This window comes from Pezoporus flaviventris, unplaced genomic scaffold (genome assembly GCF_033815535.1).
Source record: "Pezoporus flaviventris isolate CSIRO_AGI_PZ_B2104156 unplaced genomic scaffold, CSIRO_AGI_Pfla_v1 ptg000078l, whole genome shotgun sequence".
Classification (NCBI taxonomy): domain Eukaryota; kingdom Metazoa; phylum Chordata; class Aves; order Psittaciformes; family Psittacidae; genus Pezoporus; species Pezoporus flaviventris.
The window spans coordinates 11,217,823-11,243,897 of NW_026892626.1; the positions used below are offsets into that span (position 1 = coordinate 11,217,823).

General features: G+C 39.8%; 1 protein-coding gene across 2 annotated transcripts; it reads left to right on the top strand.

The window, feature by feature from the left end:
• Nucleotides 1-26,075, top strand: MOSMO (modulator of smoothened). Of its 2 annotated transcripts, none has more exons than XM_061474179.1 (3): nt 1-276; nt 18,888-19,100; nt 25,240-26,075. In XM_061474179.1, the coding sequence occupies exons 1-3, from the start codon at nt 171-173 to the stop codon at nt 25,422-25,424; spliced, it is 504 nt and encodes a 167-aa protein (XP_061330163.1). In that variant the 5' UTR covers nt 1-170; the 3' UTR covers nt 25,425-26,075. The 2 variants fall into 2 exon arrangements, with proteins under 2 accessions (XP_061330163.1, XP_061330164.1); XM_061474180.1 differs by lacking the exon at nt 25,240-26,075 and adding an exon at nt 19,969-22,858.

The following is a 26,075-nucleotide window of genomic DNA, read 5'->3' on the forward strand; positions in this document are numbered from 1 at the left end:
GCCCGGCGGGTTCGCTTCCGGCTCCGTCCGGGGGCCCTGTCTGTGGCGCTGCTGCCGAGGGGAGCGCGGGGCTCATGGAGCCGTGGCTGTGAGGCGCCCCCGGCCCGGGCCCATTGTGGGAGCCGGGCGGAGGCCGGAGCCGGGAGCAGCTGAAGCCGGAGCCGGAGGAGATGGACAAATTGACCATCATCTCAGGATGCCTCTTCCTGGCCGCCGACATCTTCGCCATCGCCAGCCTGGCGAACCCGGACTGGATCAACACCGGCGAGTCTGCGGGTGAGCGGGGTTGGGGGTGGGGTGGGCAGGTGGCCGGGGAGGGCCCTGTGGGGCTGGAGCTGCGAGGGGGCTCCTGGCTCCGTCCTTAGGGCGAGCTTCCCCCGATGTGGCCATGGGCGAGGCTCTGGGTCAGAGCTGGTGGGACCCTGCTGCCCGGTCAGAGCCACCGGTGCCCCCGGCTGCCTCCCGGCTGCTGGTCCCAGAGCCGTGTCTCCCAAGGGGTCCTGCACATGCCCCTGAAGCCTCTCCCCTGTCTGTACTGCCGGAGGTCCAGGGCAGCATCCCTGCCTGCGCCTCGGAGGTTCAGTCACCTTGGACAGGGAATGCGGATCAGTGTCTGGACATTTGTGGCAGGTTTTGATTCTTTCGAACTATACTGATGCTTCCTTTGTTGCAGGGAAGATATTGCTTTCCTTCGTCTTTCTTTTTTTCAGTTCCCCCCAGAATATTTCCTGCATGCTGATTGTTATCAGCGTTTAAGCCTAGATCCCATGTGTTTTTTATTTTAGAATGTGACATTGCTTTCTTTTAGAGAACAAGGATTTGTGTGTTTGTCTTTTTACTAATGATGTAATTGTTTGCATGACAACTTATTTCAGCCTGTTGATAAGGACCCGCATGTTCTGATCAGTGGAGCAGGGAGAGAGAATAGGAGGAGGGCTGCTCTTTCATCACATGTCCCAGAGAGAAACCCAAATCTCTATGTCAGGAAAAAAAGCCATCCTTACTATGAACAGATGAAACTATGTTAATCATCTTTTCCCAAACTGACAATTTCCAAGCAAACCACAGGTATAGAATAGAGAAAAGTGCTCTTGGGGTAAAGGCTTCTGTGATACATTCTTGCAGAGGGTTTGAAGAATTTTCTTTGTTTTGTCTTGCATCTTCCATGCCTAATATTCAGGCGTGTAAGAGGATCAGACTGGTTCAAATGGAGTAATATTTCCTTTATTGTGATGAAGTAGATTACTGGAAATGTCGGCTGTTAGGGACTGATGACTGTTAGGGGTTGATTGATTCCCTCTGACCAGGTTATCCTTATGGTTGTTTGAATTGCTTCTTGTTACCTAGGCTGCAACTTGGCCTTTCATATGTGGTCCAGAGGAGAGAAAGGAGTCCCTTTCCTTCCCAAAGTGCAGCATTCAGGAACTCAAGATGACTTTAGCATTCCTCCTATAGCTAATTATGGTGCTCTTCTTGCCTATGGCTATATAAAACAGTTGGATCTTTCCTCTTACAATTCCACCTAGTAGAAGTACTGCAGTAGTGAGTTTTTCTTTAGGGGCTTGAAGTCAAGTAAAACAATCTTCATTTTAAATATTTAAGTATGACTTTATTAAGTCCTGCCTCGTGTTAACAGATCCTGTAAGGTTTGTGCAGTCTGTAAAATGCTGGATTCTTTCTGCCTGTGTTGAGAGGAAAGAACAAAAACTATTCTGATGAAGGTGCTGGGGGGGGGGGAAGAGGTCTTTTGGGAGGTAAGCAGAGCCCATTATATCCTTCATTAAAGAAAAAAGTTTAGTATCTCTTTATAATGCAAAACTCATTTTCTGAAATATTATACCTGGAAACCATAAATTCTTAGTTACTTGATGGATAATTACTTAAAATTAATCTGCCGTTTTGGACCTGTACTCCTTTTAGGGGTGCACATAACAGTTTTAATTAGGCTGGCAAACATGAAATCTGTGATGTTTCTGAAGGACTTCACTAGTCAAATAATGTTTTGACAGACCTAAGTGTTTTTCTTTGCTATATTTTGAAGCCAAACGAATTGTTGACTTGGTAGAATTGTAAAGGAGAACTAGCTGTCATCCTTCCTTAGTGACTCTCTTGGAGATTTTTATTGGTGTGAGATTTGATGCACTCTAAGATGTCTGGTTGAAAGCAATATAAATGTATATTTATAGTACTTAGACCTAAATTGAGCCTTTTGCCCAAATTGTAAAGAAAGGAAGTGTGAGGATGCCCATTGAGTCAAGGACTTCCTGTGGCAAACACTGTAGTATTGAATTATGAGATAAATACTTTTATGAGTGCCATTCATTACCCAGAGACTGCTGTAGAGAAGTATGGCACAGGAGGACACAGCCCTGATGGTGAGCCCTGTCCCAGCTGCTAGAGAGATTCAAGTGCTCTCAGCAGGCTAATATGCTTGGACCACATTCAAGCCATCCAACATCCATATCTGCCACTAAGAAGTACAGGGCTTTTTGAAGCATCCTGCTTTCAGCTGGCAAAAGAAACTATTTGGTGAAAGAAAATGTTTCTTTGTTTTACCTCTGGGTTCTTAAGTTCATCTCCTATGGGGATTATTCTAGATTCTCCTTCCACAAATCAGCCTAATATAAAAGAGAAAAGGGGAGTTTCTCTTGTTGGTTGCTGTCCTTAGGGTTCTGAAAGACAGCATGGAACACCTTGGTCATCTCAGTACTGCAGCTGTTTGAGAACTGCATAGAGCAGAGGTCTTGGCAAACCTGGGAAGGCAGCACTGCACTGGTTCATTCAGAGCTGTTTACAGCTATTAAGGTTGGGAACCTGGGCTTCAAGGAAAGAAAGCAAGCTGTTCTGATTTGAATGCTAAACAATATGTACATCTTACTCCAGAGATAATGATGATTTTCTGCTAAATTGGGTAGCAAAATAAATCAGTGGCTTTAATGCTTTTCTGAAAAATCTAGATTGTTTTCAATTTATTTTTTTTTAAGGAGCTTATGTTCTGGGGAAGTTGATACAGGGGAAGGGCTGATCAGTCTCTGAAAGCTTACTCTTAAAGATAAGTTTTACAGTTTGAAAAATGTTGGCTTTAAAAATTCCTCTCCAGCACTGTAATTATGAGCAAAAGATTACAGCTGAGATCACTGAAGGTTTCAGATGCTTATCTTTCTTTAGGCCAGAGGAACTACACATCTGTGGACATGGGTCCAAGTCTCTATTGGGTGCTTTTTCTTTATGCAGTTTTGTAAGAATTACTCATTAATTTGGCTTCAGGTATTTGATACATCTTTAAGATGATAAAGGAAAGATGAAAATTAAATTGATTTTTTCTTTCAGAGAGTTGTCAGTGAGGTTTCATTATTTGTGTTGTGCAGGTACAGAAGGCGATAACTCCAGTCTGGAAACCAGAGGCTTCTCAGCATTCTTGCACTGACATCCTTTCCTTGTCAAACTGATATTTGATGTGAGAAATAAGGACAGAGTTGCCTTTAATTTAAGCCAGTGCCTAGGCTCCCACTGATTTCAGTAGTAGTGAATTTTGCTCCTGTATCTCTAAGCTTATTTTGTGATGAACTTTAAAAGCTGATAGTTTTGTCTCCATATGTTCCTTTTTTGTGTGGGAGGGTCTTTAATGATTTTGATATTTTGTCTTCAATATGGGAGGAGGGGGAATAGAAGTTGCTTTAGCTTCAGCTCCCAGCCCTTTTGTAGGGAAAAGGGTGTGAGCAGTAAGCACAGTTGAAATTAGACATGTTAAAAGCTGTACATGTAGGGGGATTGACAGTTTGAAATGCTTTTAGGATAGGTCAAATAATTCAAGAGGATAATTTAGTCAAATAAAATCCCCCCTCAGAAAGTGAAGCTTTCACTTTGTTTATATGACTTAGTCATCCCTTCCTATGTAGCATGATTGTTCATTTGATTCCAATTTACAGAACAACCTGTACCTTTTTTATAGCAGTCATTAAGCTAATATGGATGTCAGGATTTAAGGCTGCTAAACCCTGATGGGTAATTTCTAAAGCAAGTATTTATCACATCCGCTTATGCTGATACATGCACCAAAACGGGACACATGGTATAATGTTATAGCGAGGCCACTCAGAGTCTGCACACAGTGCTGACTTGGGCGATACTAGTGTTCATCAAAGCTTCCAATTTCATCTCTTATCTGTGGCATAAGCATCAAGGTCACTTATGTCAGGAATTATACTCTTAATTTAAACTGCCTTCTGTTCCACGCCATGAAGCAACTGTATGATAGTAAATTGTGAATCTACGATATGCCATTCATTTTAAATTGTCTTTTCTTTTTAACAAATGCTGCCTTTCCACATACCTTCCAAAGTATTATGTGTAGTTCTTCATTTTGCATACTCAGTTGCATTTTATGTTTGTGAAGTGTGATTCCAGATTCTGTGTTATTTATAGTCTTACAGAAGAGGAAGCTATACCCAGCAAGCCATCCCTCCTGAAGCAGTTAACTCCCAGCTCCTGTGAAATAAGTTGCCTAGTACTGAGTGACAAATTACTGTTGTTCAGTGCTATTCCTCTGTGTGTGATAGTTCTTCCTGAGGAATTTTGCTCCATGGCTCCAACAGGAGTGGTAGCTTTGATGGCATCAGCTTAATGAAGTATCATAAGGTGATAGAACCAAGCAATGATTGGTGGCTCCTGCTGAGCTTGAGACCATATTGCCGCAGAAACATTTTTCTGTACTTGGAGCACTGACTATGCAGGGAATAAACCTATACCACATGAAGGTACTGGAATGAACCAGTATTTCTAAGTAGAATAGATAGAATAGAATAAATAAACCATCAACACCTTAAAAGAGAGTGTAAGCCTGAGTTCCAGATAGCATTATTGTTCTAAATGCAGTCGTCTACTCAAAAAGTAGTCATATGTAAAAATTAGTATGGCATATTGCCACTTCTTCCCTTTAGGGCTTGTGCTGAGAAACTCTTGCTGTACAGTGCTCCTCTTTGGAGAAATCATGGTATAGAGCAATCTTTAGTCCAGCAAAATAGATAATGTTTAACACTGAACATGGGAGTGATAAAATTAGGTTCTGAAACATAATTTTTAGGAGAATACCTTCCTTGTGGTAGATGCCTACAGGTGTGTAAACAAGGAGGGAAAAGTGGTCCTTTGTGATACATTGCTGATCTGGACCATGAGGGGATTAGGACCTGTTGTAAGGTGCAGAACCTGCTAACAGTATGTGTGTTTTTGTGTTTCAGAGATGTTGCCAGTGCCTCAAAAACAGCAGTGCAAAACCCAGGAAAGAACTAGTAAAGACTGACAAAAAAGCTAAACCCCATATAACCTGAATACTCTAATGACAGCAGTCTGTCATAGGTGTGCCTGGACTGGGAGTGTCAGTGCAGTCTTTTAATATTTCCATTCCACCTTGTGACTGTAGATGTCTTTTACATGGGCATAAAATCTGACAAAGTGTTTGAATTGTGCTTGGGTTCTGTTGTTGATCAGGCCTTAAGGCACAAGAACAATCAATAGTAAAGGCATTGTCATGAATTAATTTTGTGCTAGCTCAACCACTCAACATTTAAACATAAGGAACTATTTTAAGTGTAGGAAGAAGCTTATGAAAGAGGGCTGTGTTGGCCTGGTTATTTGAGCCTGCCCAGGTTAAATGCTGCTATTGATTTTAAAATCTAATACAAAATTACATTTGTAGTGTGGTGGAACAAATACAATATGGAGGCTGGTTTTATTTCTTGTACAAAGTAATTTGGGGGAATTATAAATTATTATAAATTTATAGTTTATACAATTATAAATTTAAAAATCCATTTCTTATTACATAATTGTAAGTTCTTACTGTAATTCACAGTGCCCAAAAATTTAGGGATAGACAAGGTCTTTTTTTTTATTGGGGGCTATATGCAGGAAAAAATTCTATGGTAATTCTGCAGCCATCCCCTTATGTGTGCTCCAGCTGCTTTGCTCAATCTCATTTTTCTTCCCCAAGCTTCTGACTGATGGAGATACACACAGATCTGAAAAACTGGAGATATGGCCAAGAAGAGGATCTGTGCAGGGTACGTGTCTATTTTAAGGAGAGGGGAAACAAGCTAGAGCATTTGACTGGCAAAGTACTTATATTGGCCTAATTCCACAGGAGTCTATATGGAATTATTAGTCATAAGTTGTATCCTTTCTCAGGCTGGAGCTCTTGCTTTATTCCTATTATATTTGAGTACCTGTTTGATGTATTAACCTGTGGTCTATTTTTTGTTTGTTTTTATCTATTTATTTATTTTAATTTTGCAAATAGAGTTAGACTATAAGAGTTTTGTCTCTCTGGTACCTTGGGAAACAGCGCCTGATTGTGGTGGTTTTTCTGTGGGATGAACTAATCCAGTATGAAACACTAGCTGCTAAGAGTTAAAGGTTCAGAGTTCCTCAGGGTACATACTAGTTCTTCTCTTTGAGCAAAACATAGTCTATTATGTCTGGGTCCTTGGTATGAACTATAATGCTCCCTTGTGAAGGCATCAAAAGCCTCTCGGGGATTTACTACAGTATCAGAAGCCGGCATTTCCTATCCACACAATGTAGTGTGATAAGCAACAGTTGTCTGCTACCCAGGAGCTTCATGGTAGCTGAGTTCTGTGCCATAAATTACAGAACACTTTGGGATTATTAAGGATGACAGACTCTCAAGGTATAGTAATTACACACTTAGATGTTTAAGTATTTGTCCAGTTGAAGGACAGTTCACATTAAGTCTTTAACTTTACCTTGAGCAATTCTTTGTGCAGTTGTTTGGACACTGCGTTAGTAGGGCTGACGTGTCTCTGAGCTTGGCACATCCAAGAATTTAGTAATCAGGTAACAGTGTTCTTAGGCAGTAAAGTCAAGTAGTTTACTTTTGTAGTGCTCATCACTGAGCTGACGTCCAAGTTTATAGTGTTGCAGTTCTTACTGGATTTCCTGTTCTCTTGCTTGCCAATCATTGCCTAAGCTGTTGTTGCCTTATTTCTGCTTCTCTTGCTGTGACTGCTTCCAGTTATTTGCAGCAGTGTAATTTAGTTATATTTTAAGGAATAGGTATATGATCAGAATAAGAGAGAATTGTTTGACTTGGAACTGCTTTGCTGTGAATACTTCAAAAGAGCTGCTTTGAATCTAGATTCTTTCTGCACTTCTCAAATTCATGCCATACATGCTAATGTTATTAGGATGTTTTGGTGAAACTGCTTGCTTTCTGCAATAAAATCTTTGTATGCATCTGAAATGAGATGGATCCTGACTTCTGTGATAGGCAGGGCAAATGTACAAGTAAGAGGGAACAGTTCTATTTGTAACTTCATCAGTATGAGCTTCACGCATAATGTCTTTATAACAAAGCAAAGTGAAGACAATTGACCTTGAAGACAAGGTTTTCATGGACCTCAAGTTTCCTAAGGGCTGAATTTGTATAGAAGGTGACTGGTTTGAGTTGAAAATTTGCTCTAATGTTCAGTCTTTTCTGTACAAAATAGTAATATTATTAACTGCAACATTAAGAGATCTCTTTTCTTGAGCATTGACAATGACCAGCAGTATTCCCACAGTCAGGGGAAGTATCAGCTCCAGAACTACCACAGTGGAATATTCTGGTATCTTTTCTTGTAGAGGAGAAAATGCATTGCATCTTCAGTGTCTGTTGATGCGAGGAGCATTGTGAGCATTGCGTGCTGTGGGGGAAGAGAAGTTAAAAGGGTGAAGAAATAATTGTTTTTCTCCTCAGGTTGAATTCCGCTCTGAAACTAATCATGCACCTAAATTCATGCATTAATGATGTAGCTCTCCATTGTAGAAACTCATGTGGGAAGAAACACGTTTCACTTTGTGCTTTTTTTTAAACCCACACTTAATTCAATTAAAAAACTATGCAATAAGATTGTACAGGAAAACTGAAAAGACTGAATGGCCAAGAATTTCCAGTGTGGTCTCATAAATTCTTTCAGTGGAATATTACTGGGTCACTTGGTAAGTACAAAAGCACCCTGAAGCTTAATACATGAAAAATGGTGAAGGTGAGAAGTAGTAGTTGCTGTTTTACAATCGGGAGTCTGTTGACTTACACCCAATATAATCTGAAGTAAATGCTCTCTATAAGAGTATGTTCAGTAAGATGCAGCCGGTTATAAAGACAGAGCATTTCTTGGATGTTTATATTGAATCTAAAATTAGAGAGCCTCTTGTTTCACAATGTGAGTATAACAACTGTGTATGTTAACAGATATGCTCTTTGGAGCACTGTATGACATCTGATTGCTTTTTAAGAATAGTCCCACTTGTTCAGAAAGGACTGACCCCTGCTGTTAAGATAAAGTTGTATTTTATTTCAGTAAAGTGCCCATTTAACTGTTCAGGAGTGGTCTGTCTTCTTTTATTCTAGGGGAAAAAAAAAAGAAGTCTTCAGACTCTTACAGTCTATTTTTGTAGATGTTGATTTGTGATAAGGCAGAAAGTGTTATCAGCACACAGACAGCACCTGTTAATTGCCTAAATAATTCAAGCTTAAATTATGGATGCTTCTAAAACAAGGACTTGCCCTACAAGAAAATAAATCCTGAATATGCTCCCTGCCTTCTCATTCTTCTTTGGTTTTAATGTTCTTGTTGTGATGGGAATAGCAGGCAAATGCCTACATTTTAGAATTATTACTGCAGAAGGTAGTTAGGGTTTTTTTCCAGTTTGCCTGAAAAGTTTAAGCTACCTTTTGTACCGGCAGGGGGGAGCTGAAATGTGCTGGCTGTCCCGGAGGACACATTGTATGTTAGTTAAGTTGTATGTCAGTTGGTCTTTCAGCGCTTAAAGCATTACTCCTACAGAATAAATTCTTTGTTGGCTCTGTACCTAATTCCAATTTAAAGTGCAGTTTAACCTGTATTTCTGGTTAGAAGCATGTCACACACAGATTGGGCAACAGTCACAAAGTGCCTTTAGGAATAAAAACTAAGGCTAGGTTTTATTCTACTTGAAATGTTACTCTTGTTGCAATGAAATACATCTTGGGACATTTTAGGTGCCATTCTTCAATTGACAAAGGTACTTTATAGAATAAAGGAAGTCTAGTAGAGATAGTATCTTTTATATCCTATTAGTAGGCCTGGGGAAGCCTGTGTGTCCAAAGAAGGGCCTGCAAGATCAGAAATGTGCTTCATTTTCCACCTATTCCAGTGGTTCTAATAAAAGGTATTACTTCTACCTGGAAACTTCCCCTCTCGTGGCTTCATTGCTATAAATACAATCCTGCCGTCAGTTATGTGATTAAAGAAATTGCCACCAAATTGTTACTACATTTTATTTGCTTTTTGAGCATTTTAAGGATGCCCTTAAGGAAGGTCTGTCATACCTTCTGGCAGTGTAGGCCTAAAATTTTCTCTTAGCAGTGGACCAGGATAAAGTTAGGCTCAGCTTTAAGAAAGCATTATGTGCTCATAAGGTGCATTTAGCTGAGTGTTTGCAGACCAGACAACCAAAATGTGCAAGTCTGTTTCTAACCGTATGAATGCCCAAAGGCATTTAAACACTTCTTTTTTCACCTCACACCACTGGGTGATTCATAAGGCCATGGAGGAGCCAGATCAGTGGGTGTCCTTGGAGCATGTCTGATGCAAGCTGAGATCAGCGCAAAGCTGCAACAGTTATGACAGAGGAAGATGATCCTTATTCCTGCTGAATTTCATTTGATAAAATGTACAATCTTGAGGGCAGGACCAGAACCTGAATTTTCTCCCTACCTTTGTTGCTAGGCCAGAGGAAATGCTGACACCTATTTTTGTCTCTGTGAATATAGGATATTGTACTTGGTGTGATTTGGGGGTTTGGTGTATCTGTCCTGACCTGCTTGGACATCTTAAGTTTGAAACTGAACTGGCTTGGTGAAATGGTGCAGGAGTTAAACATGGAGAGCTCTGAAGTCCACTTGTTGCCAGACTGTGAACAGACCACCTTATAAGACACCCATGTGTAAGGTGATCCTCTAAACCACGAGGATCCATAATTTCTGTGTTTTTCTGGTTGTGCTGGGTTAGTACCATGTGGCAAACTCTGGTGCTGCCATTACTGACCCAGTCTGGCCACCTCACATCACTGGCTCCTGTAGGTGGTTGGCCAGCCTTGAAGAGCCTGCGCATCAACCATAGAACTGTGATCAGCAGACAATTTCTGAGAAGGTTGGGGTAGGGTTGTGTGGTGTACTGGATGGAGAGGTTTCATTTTACAGTTCTGTCTGAAGCCAAATATAGCTCTGTTAAAAAGAACACAAGCTCATCAGATGTTAAATGGCAGAACAGCTGTAGGTGTCATAGCTTCTAGCGTTCAGTTGAACATATGGTATGAAAGTGGTGTAGCTGACTAGAAAACTCACTTTTAAATATTGACACTGCCTTTGATCTTTCAGCTTTTTAGGCAGTGAAATTTGTCAGCTTTGAAGAACTTTATTTTGGTTGCGGGAAAATGGAAATAACTGTGGATGTTTTGGGTTTTGTGGTTTTTTTTGGTGTTTGGGGTTTTTTTGTTTTTTAATTTTCTTTTATTTTTAGCTAAATAAAACATCAAGTTTTGTTTTGGCTTTTTTTAAGTTCTCTTTTTTATTTTTTCTCCCCAGGCTCTTGCCACTTTAGAAACTGCAAAGATATCAGTCACTGACAACACTGTCCTGTTGTGAAAGTGCTTACAGTGTCAGAAAACAGCCAGTCAGAAGGATGCAACTTATTAGAGATCCTGTGTACCAACATTTAATTAATGCTGTTTCTGAAGTAGGAAAGAATACCTTTAGCATAGGCAGATTTCTTGGCTGTGATGCATGAAAACACGCAGAGCCTTTGTTATGGCCTCAGGAGAGCTGTTTTGTGGTGATGCCTGAGGAGAGATCTTTCAGTGTGTGGCAGTTCAGCTCTTCTAAAAATAGTTTTAAAAAAGGGCAAAACAAACCCCAAGCATTCAAAAGCCGCACCCCAGCACAAAAGCAGCACGGCATTGGAACTTGCGTGTTGGAATTCAGAAATAAACTTGTTTTTTACTGGTCCAAATGCCTGCAATTTAAGCAGCTTAATACTTGTATATCATAATGACTGTCATCTGTAGTAATAAACTCTTCTAATACATGTAAATCATAAGGATCTTTCCCAGTAGATGGCCCCTGACTTTTATATTTTTCCTCTTTGGGGGTGGGAGGAGGGAAGGAGAAATTTGTGGTTTTTGTGGAGGGGGATTTGGTTTGAATTAGGCATGATGCAAACACTGAATTGAAAACTTTTGAGACAACTCAGGCACCAGATGGGGAAAGGCAGGCTCTTTCTGTTCATATACCACAACTCTTTTAACAGTGAGTTTAAGCTTTCAGAATGAGAATTCTTCTGTTTAAAAGCCAGTAAGCTTTGGAGTTTTAAAGAATGCAAAAAATGGTACCTAATAAATTAAATTCTCTGCAGATTAGATTGCTAAATAACATTCTATTGGTAGGTTCCTCATAGTTAGCATAAACTGGCTTTAAGCTTAGGGATATTACCTCACCTATTGTTGCCAATATGAGTATCTTTAAGAAAGATGGTTAGTTCCTGAAACAGAGAAACGCGCTTTATATCTCTAGAGCAAGAAGGATGGTGCATTTCAGAGTTCGTTTGAAAGGGAGAGAGCTTTCTGATTTCAGAGAAGGAGATAAATGGAGTAGAAGAGAAATAGCTTATATAATAACATGCTCCATCTTGCAGTATTGACTTGAATGGCTCTTAAAAGACACACTGCAGATATAGCGAGGACTTTGCAAGTAAATCTAAGTCTTTATTAAAACTGACCTTTTAACATTTTATGAATACTTTTAAGTGTTTGTTTTGTACCATTAAATATCCAGCAGACATACGAATTATCTTGCATCTGGTCTGCTTCAGAGTGAGAAACTCCCAAAGCTTTTCTGTCAGGGTTACAATACCTATTAGATTATTTGAGAGACAAATCAGAGTGAATGCCAAAACCATAAGATCTGGCATACAAAGGATAGGAAAGATAATTTATAATCCTTTTGTTTTGAACTCCTCTATGTTCTGTGCCTTTGCAGTTAATCCTCTGTTATTCTTTTAAGCCTTTCTCTAGATCATCCTTTAACGTTCATAAATCTTATTTTAGTAAGTCTGAACTTGGTTGCCTTTTAATCTACTAACTGAACAACATACTGGAACATCTGCAGTAAAAGAATCAATCTGTCATGCCACATCCTGAATGCTGTACTTGCATGGTAACCTCGAAGTTATTTTAGTGGCATAAGTACTAAAGAGCATCTATTCAAACTACCCCCATCCCTCACAAAAGAAGTAATTATTTATGCAAGAACAGTAGCAGATACGGCATTCTCATACTTCATTGGAAACTGACAGTTGATCCTCTTATGTTTTGATCCATTTATATACCCTTTATAGTTATTTAGGTATAAGCCAGTTTTATATTGTTCTCCAGCAATGACCTACGCAAGAAAGTGGAAGAAGGGGTGTTCAGCTTGCTTAGTTTCTTAGCTGCAGTTTATGTGTATATACTATCTTACAAAATGGTCTGAGATGACTTAATTTGAGGTTATAAACATTTTTAAATTGCTTTAATGGGTGAATGGCTGAAAATTTAGATGAGGACAAATGACTTTTCCATTTAAAATTCTATGAGCTGTGCCAGTTGGCATCATTCAGTGGGACCTTATGTACAAGAGACCTTATGATTTTAACTATTACAACATGGACCATGCCTTTTGGAATCAAGAGGTCTTCCCCAGCGTTATTAATCCTCCTTTTTTCTCCCCAGATTTACAATGTGTCTTTTTCCTCTTCACGCCAGAGGTGGTGCATATCCTGCAAAGGCATAGCTTTTTCAGTAACCTTCTGCACTGCTTAGTCTAAGCAGAACTCATTTCCTCATAAGAGAGGGTATAGGGCCTGATGTCCGACGGAGTTTTACACTGGAATAAGTAGAATGAAGTATATGTAGCCTGAAGTACCTCCTAGGTTATGGCAGGGAAGGATCAGCAGTGTCAGTTCCCTGGATTTTGGGAAAGGCTGAAGGGAGAGTACTCTGTTTCTAAGGAGCCAATACTTAGAATATAGAATTAATAGAAATTTTCCCCAAAACAAAATACATATAAGTAAACCTAAAGAAGTCATTCTGTCCTCCCTCTTTGTATAGTAATATCATGTAAAGTGCCCACTGTAGGAAAATAAATTCCATATGTGGGACTGGAAAACATCCTACTTAAACTGCCAACTTCCTTGGATGACTTTGAAAAATTTTCTTTGTAGAAATACCTCCTCCTTGTTTGCTGTTAGGGCAGTTGCATTGGAACTATTCTTACCATGCTCTGTTGTTTATTCCTGTCAGGACTTCCTCGGCTATGCTTCGCTGACTTTGAAAGCGGTCTTCTGTCAGAGAGGCTTGGTTGCAGGCAAGGAGCAGCAGACATGTTAAAGGCAAGGTGGCCGAAATAAACTTGATGGTTATCCTTAACACTGGTACAGGAAATTGGTCTGCCATGACAAAATGACTGCGTTCTCTTTAAACCTTTTAAGTCTCCACTTGGACTGGGTGGCAAGCTACAGCGATGCACTAGGCAGCTGCAGCCTGTTCCTCCTCTTAGATGAACCTAGACCTTTTCCCATTCAAGTTTATTAATTTCATAGAACTTAGAAACTTTACAAGAACAACTTGATTTCCTCCTGTCCATGTGTGTGGCCCAACAAGAGCTACAGGGAATGGCTTAACTGAGCTGCCCTTGTTTTATGAATGTCATTCTGTGGGATGTGACTGTTACCTAACCAGCAGCAATGAATGTTTTAGTGTGCCCAAATAACACAGCTCCATGTACTGTGCTCATTACTAAAACATAAAACTTATCAGTGTCTTTGCCATACTCTAAGATTTACGTCACCAACAACTGTGTTAACTGTGCTCTTCACATAGTAAAGATGGTTTAGGAAGTCCACTGTACACTAAAGAAAAGGATCATGTTTGAGCAGAAATTGTCTGGCAGTCACAACTGGGGTTTCTAGCAGAACCACACCATTTCATCAGGACAGGGAGGGCGGGCAGGCAGTCTGTCTGCAAGCGGTTGGATGTTTTAACCTCCCCACTAGGCATATTGGCTTGTAATATTTATTTAATGTTGGTAATCAGGATTTTGCTGAGGATGTGGTTCATATATGGAAGGTAAAAGTGAGGAAGCTCTTGTCAAGGAATATAAAGGATTGCAGGGGCATTTAAATGCAAGGGATAACATTTTTCTTTAAAATGAGAGGAAAGAGTAAAGATATTGTCAAGTGGGAACTGTATGAGAGGACAGAGGAGGAGCAGGTACCCCAAGCGGTATGTACAAGAGCAGTTCTGAAGATTCGTGCTTTGGTATGTTCATGCTACAGCATAGCTGTTGAGTTCTGTGACCTTCAAACGTTTGAGCCCCACCTCATTCACTACATCGTTCTTTTACCACATCAGTTGCTTCTTATACTGTGGTAAACTCTTCATGGCAATGGCATCTCTCCTGTGTCCATGCTTTATCCCGTGTGTTCCAGCAATGAAGTAACAGATGAGCAGCCATCATTATGCTACTGCTTTCCAGCTGTGATATTGCTGGGCCACTTTTAATAATTCAGAAGTGGTGGAGAGGTGGGAGAGCGAAGGGCTGCAGGAATCTTTGTTTCTCTGTAGCGTGATTCCTCCTTGATGGCTCTGGAGTTACCACGGAAACGGGAGAGGGATGACACAGCACCGCGGGACTCATGGGTTGGTTGGTGGTGGCGGCACTTCAGCATGAAGGGATAATACAAGGGCTTCCCCTTCTCTGGTTTGGTGCTGTTCCCTGTCTTCCCTCAATGGTTTTGTGAAATTTGATTGTTAAACAGGTGAGGCTCCCAAATATTTGTTAAAGAGACTTTTTTGTTACTGATTCAGGTGAAAATATGCAGTGTCAGAAAAAGCATTACTGGTGGTCTGGAGGAGTTGGGGTATGATCATGAAATCTTTCACTGGTATAAACTGGAGTCCTGGTTACAGTCAGACTATCACTACTGGAAGGTTGTTTAATGTGTTTGAAATGAACTGGTACTTTGGGAAATAGATCTACTGGAAAAGACTAAGGACCACTTGACTGACATTTGTTCAGTGCAGCATTCTCTGTTTTGATGAAGGCTGAATCTCATCTCATTACCAGTTTTTAGTAATTAAAATATCTATCCTAATCACCTCTCACACTAGCTATACTGATGTGCATAATACCAGTCTTGAAGCTATGGAGAGAGAGACATATAAGAGAAAGGGAGCAGCATCCTGAATCTCAGGTTGTTATAGCTGCCAGTGGCTGTGCAGTACGGGCACTGGGAGGTGGAGGATGGGCAGGCGTGGTTACTCACTGCACGTGGTTTAAGGCTGTATCCATCTTTAAGCTTCCTAATATGTTAGCATCAGCTGTGCTGTTTGCTTTATGTCTGTGTTACAGGCTTAGATTTCCATCTATTATGTTGGAATTGTTCTGCAGGAATGACTAAAAGCCTCTTACCTAGGGATCAGAGTGGAACTTGGTGACTGGCTTGAGATGTACTGTTGGACTATTTGCTAAATATAGGCAGAAGGAGACTATTCAGCTTAGTATCTCTGTCCCTCCTTTCAAGGATGGTGACAGATATGACTAGACAGATAATGACTAGAAAAGGTTAAACAGGATTTTCTGGAAGAAGTTAGTTTGTTGGCAGCTGCCTGGCAACTGTTTGCTTTATTGCTCTGAAATGGGACCAAGGCAATAAAATGCCATGTAAACCCATTCTTCTTTTGAATTTTGTAGCAAATAAATACTGGGTTTCCACACCAGAGACTTCTGTTGAAGTCTGCCTTCAACAGGAGATTTGTCACTATGGGAGCAGCTATGAGGTTTAATTTTCTTCTGCCCAGTTTATATACACAAGTGAGGTATCCCTGTAAAGTGAGCCTACATATGAACTTTAAATTTATTTACAACCACATAATGAATGTTTTTCTCCCAGTTACGTTTGGGAAACCTTTAGAAATAGTTCACAGAGCTTCTCTTGCTCTCCATTTGCCTCCCTAGATTCTGCAGACTCAGGGTTCAAAGCCTTGAATGTGGAATAACTACTTCAAATTTGTAATCCATGAAGCAGAGTTCAGAGAAAATACTATGTGTAGCAAAAGCTTAACCATAAAGTTCAGTATTTTTCCTCCAGAATGGCAGATTTATTGAATTTAATTGCTGGTGCTTTAAAACTCTCATTAAAATAGAGTGGAACAACACAACTGGGCACCAGAAGTGATGTTTAGGAAACCCTGCCCTGAGTAATTTCTTGCAACTATCCTTGTGTCTTCAAAAGGGGTGCTACTGTGGTACTCACAGTTCTGAGATTTGTGTTCTATTCTTTTTCATTTTCAGTTGTGGGTTTCTTGGGATTTGTTATGTTTTAGAAAATCAGCCTTTGGAGAAGTAGACATTGACAGCAAAAGAGCTGCACTGGAAAATAGTAGTTCAAGACGGAGTTATCTTCTGTTTTATCTAAATATGGCACTGCTGGGCTTAGCTTTGGTTCTCTCTGAATCTAACATGTTGAATGTGCTCTTATTACTTGATAATGTTTTCAGTATAAACTTCAAATTGCATCTGAAACACAAGTTTGTTGTCTCTAATACATGCTCATCTGTAGCAACTGTTCTTCAGTTTCAGTTAACATACAAAGTGGAATGGAGTCCAGCACAGTGGTTCTTAGCACTGTTGCTTTTGCCAAAGTTAAAAATGCACTCAATTATTGCCACTGAATTCAGGAGGCATGTCTGAACTCAGAAAGCATCTGCTGAGTGTATGATGTCATTTTTATGAAATCATTCTCTAGATTAGAATTGCAGGTTAGAAAAAAACCCTGACTTCTACTGCAAGTATAGTAAAATTATCAAATCCTATTCTTACAGAGTGATTGGGATTAATTTCCTGTTCTGTGTTACTGCAGTGAATAGGCTCATTATCCCTAAACTACAGGAAACTGCTTAGTGTTTTGTATGAGGATCTGCAAAATGCTTGTGTTTCAAGGAGCTTGACTTTTAAGGACCCATGCACATCTTCCCTCTGCCCCAGGAGCTGATGTAAAATGAAAACATGGCAGGCTATGAAAAAGCAACTGAGAAGCAGTTCATGTAAAACTGTGTACTGCACAGGCATGTGAGCTGTGTAGGATTGCTTGTGTAATTCTGGCTCAATTTTGTGTAATCCTGGTGCTCAGCAATGGTGTGATTGCTATATATTTGGAGTAGAAAATGACAATTTTGTTGGGTTTGTAACTGACACTTTTTTAAAGGATTTTACTTCAACTTTTATCTGAAAAGTAATCTCAGAATCTTTCAGTTGGTAAATACGTAATTAAAAGGATGTATACGATTAGGGCTAAAAAATTGTAGTCTAAACAGGTTACAGGAACGCTTCAACAGAACTGATTCAGTGATGGTTTTGCTCTTGGTTCTTCTCATCCTCTATGAGTGTATTAGAAGAGCTACATCTAATAAAAGATAATATTCTGCCTCCTAACCCAATGACTCTAAGCTCAGAAACTAATTCTGCTGTTACTGATTGCTGAGGTGTAAGCAGACAGGATCTGAACACTTGCAGAAGTTGGCTCCCGAGTGCTAGGAGATGGGTGCAAGGACTTGGTTACCCTTTTGACTCTTAGCTTACTTGTTTCATGCTCCCCCCCCCCAAAAAAAAAAGTTAAAGTAGTATGATAGTTGTTTCTCCCTCCAAAAGACATGCTATACCTGAGCTTCCAAGTCTTACTGTAATTGTTTCTAAGTTTCCTTCTTTGGGTTTTAAACAGATCAACTAAAATAGCATTAACTTATAATAACTTGTGGAGGAATATGTTGACTCTAGTATTATCCACTGTTGTTTTTTTGCTCCTGATTTAGATAAAGGACAATTGTGATTACTTAGGAAAGCTGTTCAGAACAAGGGGAAAAAATAAGAAATACAGGACTTAATGTTTACAAGATACTGAAAGAAATAGATTTTAATTTTGCATGTTAATCTTGGGTTAAAATTTTCCACATAAAGATAGTATCATTATTAAAGCTTATTAAAAGCTTCTTTATGAGTCTAAAAAGCACTGAATTGGATTTTAAGTCAGTTTTTTATATTTAATAGAAAATACTTTATTTTATGTAAAAATCTAGGGTTCCTGTACCAGCCCCATCCTTTCCCTAGGATCTTTTTGATAGATCTCTTGTATAGGTATCCCAGTTTGTGTGTAGTAACTTGTTAGCTGTCAAAAGGATTGACCAGCCTCTTGCATAGAGGGATTCTTAAAGAGTTACTGTAAAGAATAGGGTTTGGATTTTTTTTAATGTTCTTAAAATTTTGGCATGAATCAAGCGCAGTTTCTGCTTCAAGAGTTTGAGGAGAAAAGCTGTATTTACAGATAAGGGGAAAAGGCATTTGACAGTTAAAGGCATTTTAGGGGCTGCAGCTCGTTTTGTTAGATGATAAAAGTATTTCGTCTTGCACAGATGATGGAGTGGTCCTCCATACAACTCTGTTGCCACTTTAGCTGTTATTGGCAGGCTTTATAGAAGAGGAGTGCTTTATCCCTTTGACTAGACCTTGACTGCCACTCAAGAACCAGATACAGCTTGCAGCCATCTTGCTTCAACTTGTGCAAGCCTGTGATGAAAGAATATGAAAATAGATGCTTAAAGCATGCCCTCCCCCCCATCCCCTGAGTTTGAAAGGCTTACTGAGGTTCATCAGAGAAAAAATCCCTCATTTTTGGAGAATTCTGAGCTTTGGTTTGCAATTGAGCGCCCCTCAGAGAGGATTTTGAAAGTTTACTTGCCTCTCTGCTATGTATTTTCAGGTGCTCTCACAGTTGGCCTTGTGCGACAGTGTCAAACCATCCATGGACGTGACAGGACCTGTATTCCTCCACGGCTGCCTCCTGAGTGGGTCACTACGTTATTTTTCATCATTATGGGAATCATTTCACTAACTGTCACATGTGGTTTGCTGGTGGCTTCCCACTGGCGAAGAGAAGCTACTAAATATGCCCGCTGGATAGCTTTCACTGGAAGTAAGTGACCTCAACCTCACAGTTGACCTGTATACAGGATAAACTGGTGGAGTCTGCAGTAACACTATAGTGTTGTTTAGGAGCACTGCTTAGGGCTCTTACTATACAAACCATTCCTTCTCTTTAAATGCCACATCTGAGGAAAATATAATATTCTTCAAAAATCAAGGGGTTTGTATCTTAAGTGACTGTGATTGAGAGGGAGTAATAGAATGTGGGCCCAAGATGAGATAAAGAAAGGCCTGATCCTTTTACCTTCCTTGGGCAGTGTATTAACTGACCTAAGAAAATGAGCAGGGATAGAGGAGGTCAGTCCTGAATTGTGCATATGATAGTCTTTCATTCTTCTCCACTCCCATATATCTAAGGCTTATTCCTAGCAGAGTGGAATGACTAAAGATTGCCTCCCCAAGGAAGAGGCAGCAGTTTGATAGATATGACTTACTGCAGTAAGTCTAAAATCCATCCCTCTTTCAGGTGTCTCATGAATACCTTGTTTGGGGTTGATTCTGGTTCAGTTGTTCATGCTCACAGTAGGTGTTATATTCAGAGTATCTGCATCTTAACTGGCTATGCAAGAGGACTGCCCACTGCAGAGCATCTGCTGTGCTTCACAGCACTGAGACTTTTGCTTCCCTAAGTGACCTGCAACAGTGCTCTAACTGGAAGGAGGAGTATCAGTGTTTTATTGCCTCCCTTGATTCTGCTCTGTATGTGCACTAGTACAACTCCTCATAGCTGAGCCTTCTCTAGCAGCCCTATGCTTCTACACAGGGAAACATATCCTATGGGTACTTCGGTGCAAAAGAAAAATACAGTGAGGAAGGGGAATAACTTTCAAACTTCCTTTTCTTGGTGTGTGTTACAGGCTTAGCCCAACTGTGAAACGGTGCCTTAATGGTGGGGATGACTGCATGAAAAAACTCAAAACCTGAGGGCTTTAAAATTGCCTTGAATTATGACATACCACTAAAGGTAGTGTGAATGCTAACTAGAAAATGCAAGTTTGTGGTTTCCATAGGCATAAATAATTCTGTGGCATCTGTGACACCTAATGGTATCTACTATGAATGAGATTTAACCTTGTTTTGGGGAAGGGAATAATATAAAAAAGCGCTCAGCTACAAAAAAAGTACTTCACCGAGGCACTTGTACAATCAAACCCATCCTTCTGACAACTTTGCTACACAGCATATTAAAGTAACAGTGCAGCTCTTGCAGACAATGGAGCTATTGAAATGGTGTATCTGTTGTGATTGACTTCAGTTTATTTTCTGGTGAAAGATTAAAATGTCAGACAAGAGTATTACTGAATATTCCATCCCAAGATTTCCAGTACCCTTGTTTGTATATACATATTTCATGTATGTCTAATGTATGCAGGGAGGGTTTAAACTGAAAATGTCATATAAAATTAAGATGTTTACAGTAAGCTGAAGTCAAAGCTCTAGAGTAAAATGGGGTTTTGGAGTACTGTACATCAACAGTTAATATCACAATATACTTACAAAGGGTTTTTTTCCTTAATTCAGAGCTTGTATTTTGGGCTTTACATATTGTAATATTTTAAAATATCTCCAGTTGTAACATCCCTGCATCTTCAGTTTTCTACAACTGTGATGGTTAGTTCAGCCGAAAAGCCTGGTACTCTAAAGCTGTTTTCTTTTTCTATAGATCTCTTTAGGCTTGCAACAGATGCATTATTGGAAGACTAAATATAGAAGGACACTTTCATTTCAGCACTTGCCTTTTTGTTATATGATGTTTAATAATGAAACACACTGATATTTTCTCTTGCAAGTCAGTTATTTGTACTTCTATTAAGATACAATCTCTGCATCACTGAAATTCTAAAATTCAACATCTTGGGTAGTCAGCTTCAACACATACAACTGTGACCTTTTTATTCCAGTTAATGACAATGGGAAATACTGTGGCTTGTTGCTTAACTTGTAAGAGGAGAGACTTAAAAACCCCAAAATGAAAGGGAGGAAAAGTTCTGTATTTTTCATTTTTCAAAAAGTTGATGTGACTTCTGTTTTTCATTAGATGGCCACAAAAATTAGTAACCTACTTGTAGATCAGTATTAGGAAACCATGTGGAGTCAATCTGGAATACCGTGAACAGGTCCCTCCTGTGGAATGCCAGCGCTATAAGATGAAAACATGTAGAAGGGGGTAGGGAAAACATAGTTGTATTACATCTCTTCTGCAAGCAGTTTCAAGACTCACCAGCTTCGCACAGGCTGCTAGCTGATATTCTTCCCACAGAACTTTCTGAACACAACATAGGATGTACTATCCTAGACAGGCAGGGAAGTCTGCTGGGACTGCCAAAGGCAGCTCTGGGACTCTGGCAGCTCCATTCCCTTTGAATGCAAGGGTTCTAGAGTAAATCATCTAAAGGCAAAGGAATCCTCTTGCTCAGTCCTTTCCTTGCAACTCTGATAGCAGCAAGGAGAGCCTGGTAAGAGGGTCACTCTTTCCCAGTTCATGCTGGAATTTACGTGGCAATGTGTAGTTCATATTTTTCATGGAATTTCTGCTTGTAATCTTGTTATCTTGGGTGCCTTCAGATTTTTTCAACCATGTACTTACAAATATGAATTACTGCTGAGAGCAGTATTGTCTGTCTTGGTTAGCTATGGGACACATGAAGGACAAAGGTTTGATCTGTCAATTCTCTTTCCCGTATACACTTCTGAAGGGAAACATCTGAGAGAGTATTTACTAGCACAGTGTTTGCATCCTTCCCCAGCTGGGTGACTTTACTACACAGAAACTTGTCTTTCTGGTTTCTCTACAAAACAGCTTTGTAGAGAGGAGAGATGTTTCCTTCTTCCAGGTAATATTGTGTGAGTGACATAAGTCTTCTAAAGGCAAATGCGAAAGTTTACCTTCAGTTTCTGTAGAGTTTTTCAAGAATCACAGTATTCTTTCTGGTGTGATTGGTAAACTTTGGGCATAGTTTCATCAAAACTAGCACTGATGTTTGAGTCCTGTTTAGTACCAAATTCATACAATGTAATGGAGATTAGATTCCTTCTTCGTGTTCATTCCTTGGCTGTTGCAGGAATTCACAGAGTTCCCCCAAGATCTGTTTACATCATACACAGATTTTGGTCTCTTAACATCTGCTACAACTAGAAATGGAATTAATTCTGTGTCTGTTACCACTGAATGAGATGCTTCTCTGAGATGTGTCAAGGGAGGGGATGCTGGACAGAAAAATATTTCTGCCTTACCAGATAGTCTGTTACTGTTTTGCCAGAGGATTTCAGTGTTGATGAGTATGATGGCCTTGGGTTTTGGAATGCAAGTAAAAATGGGGCAGAGTAATCACATTTTTAATTAACCGCAGCTATCATGTAAATGTCTATCCCTGGTGTTCCCCAGTGATAAAGTGCTGCTTGAGTTACTAAAGATTTGTGCCAGGTGCTGCTTTCTATGTTACCCATCTCTAAAGAGACAAGCAGGTATTACGATGAATCCTCTAAAGACTAGACCATAGCTTTTTCCTTCTTTTAATATGCTGTATCCTGGATTTTTGAAGTTGTCGTTGGATGCTCAAAATTATTTCAAGCTAAAGAATTACAGGAACTAGATCTTTTTGTGACAGCCACCATCCAGAAGCAGTCTAGAAATTGTGTTTTGTTACCTAAATATTTTTGTTAGTAGAAATTGTAGTCATTAAGTATCTTTTCTGCAAATTTTCCTACCCAAGGAAGAATTTTAAATCAAAAGCAACTACTCTTGAGGAAGAGGTTCTGTTGTATGGGTTGCTAGGAATTGTTTCTGGAAATTCACTGAGTTAGTACTACCAGATACGGAGAGTTGTATTTGGGCTACAGCTTGTGTAAGAAATTCCTATCCTCTAGCTCACATACCTCCTTCGTAGAAAATACACTAAATTAACTGACCAGTTCATATATTGAATTTTCTCCTTATTAATTTTTTATATTGGATTTTCTCCTTTGCTGCTGCTTATTAAATTTATCATGCAGTCTTTTTTTAATGACTTGTCAAACCTTTGCCCTAATTCCTTTGCCAGGCTTCCTAATCCAAGAGAGACTTTGATGAATCCATTTTTTATTTGCTATTTCAGTAGACTAAAAAACTCGGACCACACTAAGAAAATTGCTTGGACACCCCTATAGCAGAACATGTGCGCTGTGAGGATGCAGAGTGGAAGAGAAAAGATGGCTGGTTACTTGTGTAGTGAATGTGTGAAATGTGTGTGCACATCAACATTCTGCACACACAGAAGTTATTTTTTGGTCCTGCTGTGAACTGATGGAGAGTTGAGGTGCCTGCACCCTTCTGCCTCCGGGCAGAACACAAGGAGACACCGGGCACACACTCCACAGTGCCACTAGCAGGTTGCAGACCTGGTGTGCTATGTCCAATACACCTCGAAGAACAGTGGTTTAGTAGAGAGGATTAAAGATCTGTTCTTCAGCCATATCCATGAATCCATCAGAACTTCTCCAGCTGTGTGGTTCTTGAATATAATAACAGAGATTTAATCTTGGAAGTGCAGGTTGTTTTCTGAATCCTGAAGCTATTTCCTGTGTTACTGTTAAAATGTTGCAGAAGTTTTGTAAATAACTGGAATGCTTATCAGGGACTAACTGGATGTAATAGGAAGCGTGCTGAGTTATGATAATGTGACTTACCCTCAGAATATTGTTCAGATTGTTACTTATTGTACATGTGTGGTACTAATTACACATCAGCCTCTGTTTTCTGGACCACTCAAGAGTGGAGCTCTTCTATGCTTACACAGATGTGCTCAAGAAGCACATACCCACGCTTCCTCTCCTCAGATAGACCAGCTGTTGTTTCCCTTTTTTCAAATGTATCTTAACCATTCTTTAAGGATTAGTTTGTGTAGTGTCGAATTTCATGGACCGATAATAGTGTAGATTAAAACCTATCAGATTATTTAATGTTTAACCTCTGGTTGCCAGTTGTTTGGTTTCGTTTTAATAGATGGCCTAGCGAGGTAGGACTGAGCAAGAGTGTAGTAACTATGCAATTGCCAGACGGTTTTTGTTTGTGCTCTATTTCTTCCCCTTTAACAAATATTCTGAGGTGTTGCTACATTAAAAGCGAGACAGGAGCTCCCTCTCCTGGAACATCTGGGTTTTTTCCTTTCCTGAAAGCAAGGAGCAGCTGATGCTCCGGTTGTAGACCATGGTTCATGAAACCATCCTTTTTTGTTTATGCCCAAGTTCTGCTTGGACACGTTTTGAGTTCAGATTGATCATGCCCCAAACTAGTCTCTTCTATGGAACATGAGTGCTTTTGTCCTCAAAACTGAGGCCTGTGCTATGCACATCATAAGCTTTGAGCATTGAGATATATGGGATAAACTATTCATCTTGGATAAACATGGAGTCCTTTAAAGTTTTTACTATGGGCAGGTAACACCATAGCTGGATAAACTGGAGCATGTGCGTTTAGTCAGGAAAAGCATTAGTGAAGTTACATTAAAAATACTGGAGGTGCTCCAGCCCATCATTTCCTGGTTTGGAAAGACTAGAAACTTTGTCCTGGTAAGGCCAAAGGGGACAGGCGAGCTCCTGAATCTGTTTTATGTACCTTGGAAACAAAAGCAGCTGCAAAACTGCTGACTTGCACAGGAACCAGTGATTAAGGTTGCCAGTGGATTTTACTGTTGCCTGTTTGACTTGTGGGGAAGCTGAAGCAGGGAATAGCATCCCCACTTTGTTCTGTGTCTTAGTGGTGGAGACAAGAAGGGGAAGAAAAAGACAGCACACGGGTCCCTTACTAACAAAATAAAAAGCAGCAATATGTGTTACCTTAGGGAAGACTGAAAAAATCAGCATGAAAAAGTCATGGGCAACCTGATCTAGATGAAGATGTCCCTGCTCATTATAGGGGGTTTGGACTAGATGACCTCTGGGAGTCCCTTCCAACCCAAACTATGCTATGATTCTGTGTTTTAAAAGCAAGATAAAGCCTCCTCAGTCATTTCAAGCAAATTAGGTACTGGAATCAGCTCTTCAGTTTGGTCAGAATGCTTTGCTTGCTTTTCTGGACTGCTCTATGAACAAGTAAATAATTTTACTTTAACACAGCAGTGACCGTTTTTTTTTCTCTTCTTTCTTTGCAGTGATTCTATTCTGTATGGCAGCCCTAATATTTCCAATAGGATTTTACATCAGTGAAGTTGGAGGTCAACCATATAAATTACCCAACAACACAGTGGTTGGGTCTTCATATGTACTCTTTGTCTTATCCATTTTCTTTACAATAGTTGGACTTTTATTTGCTGGCAAAGTTTGTTTACCTGGCTGATGAATGTCTGAACTGTGGGACTTTATTTTGGAAAAGAGCAAGACATCAGAATTGCATTCTCAGGAGGATGCCTGGATCAGACTGTCAAACACGTACTGAAAAGAGGAATGCTTTGACTTGTTCTCACTATGCACTTTGGATGAAAAAAGGAGAGCCTTTCCCATAACCAAATACAGACAACACTGACTAATCTCCTGAGCATATTTTAATGCAGTCAGGTCTGCACTGTGATAGGAACTAGTGAAGAATGCTTTACACTGACAAGCGTAATGCCCCGTGTTACTGTACTGTTCCTGTTTTTAACGTCTCACGATTTGGAAGTCAATTATGAACTTTGTAGTAGACCAGAGGGTTGCAGAGGAATTCAAGTGAGGCTGGCCTCACTGTTTAGGAGATTACTATTTTACATCTTCCTTCTAATGAGCAAAGCCTTTGGCACCAATGTGGGTCAATCTTGCATTACTGCACCAAGAAGCCAATAGATTAAAACATGTTCTCTAAATGTATGTAAGAGCAAGAAGACATACATCCCATGCACCCCCATAAGCTCTAGAGAAACACTAAGGAACATTTTAGAGGGTTTAGAGGGGGATTTCTTCCTTATATTTATATAAATATATATAAATATATATATATTTTGCTGATGCAGTA

Bases quoted from the DNA above. Each gene is read 5' to 3' on its own strand.
- MOSMO (XM_061474179.1), top strand. From the start codon at position 171: ATGGACAAATTGACCATCATCTCAGGATGCCTCTTCCTGGCCGCCGAC. The intron at 277-18,887 runs GTGAGCGGGGTT...ATGTATTTTCAG, and splicing joins CAACACCGGCGAGTCTGCGG to GTGCTCTCACAGTTGGCCTT. The intron at 19,101-25,239 runs GTAAGTGACCTC...CTTTCTTTGCAG, and splicing joins CTGGATAGCTTTCACTGGAA to TGATTCTATTCTGTATGGCA.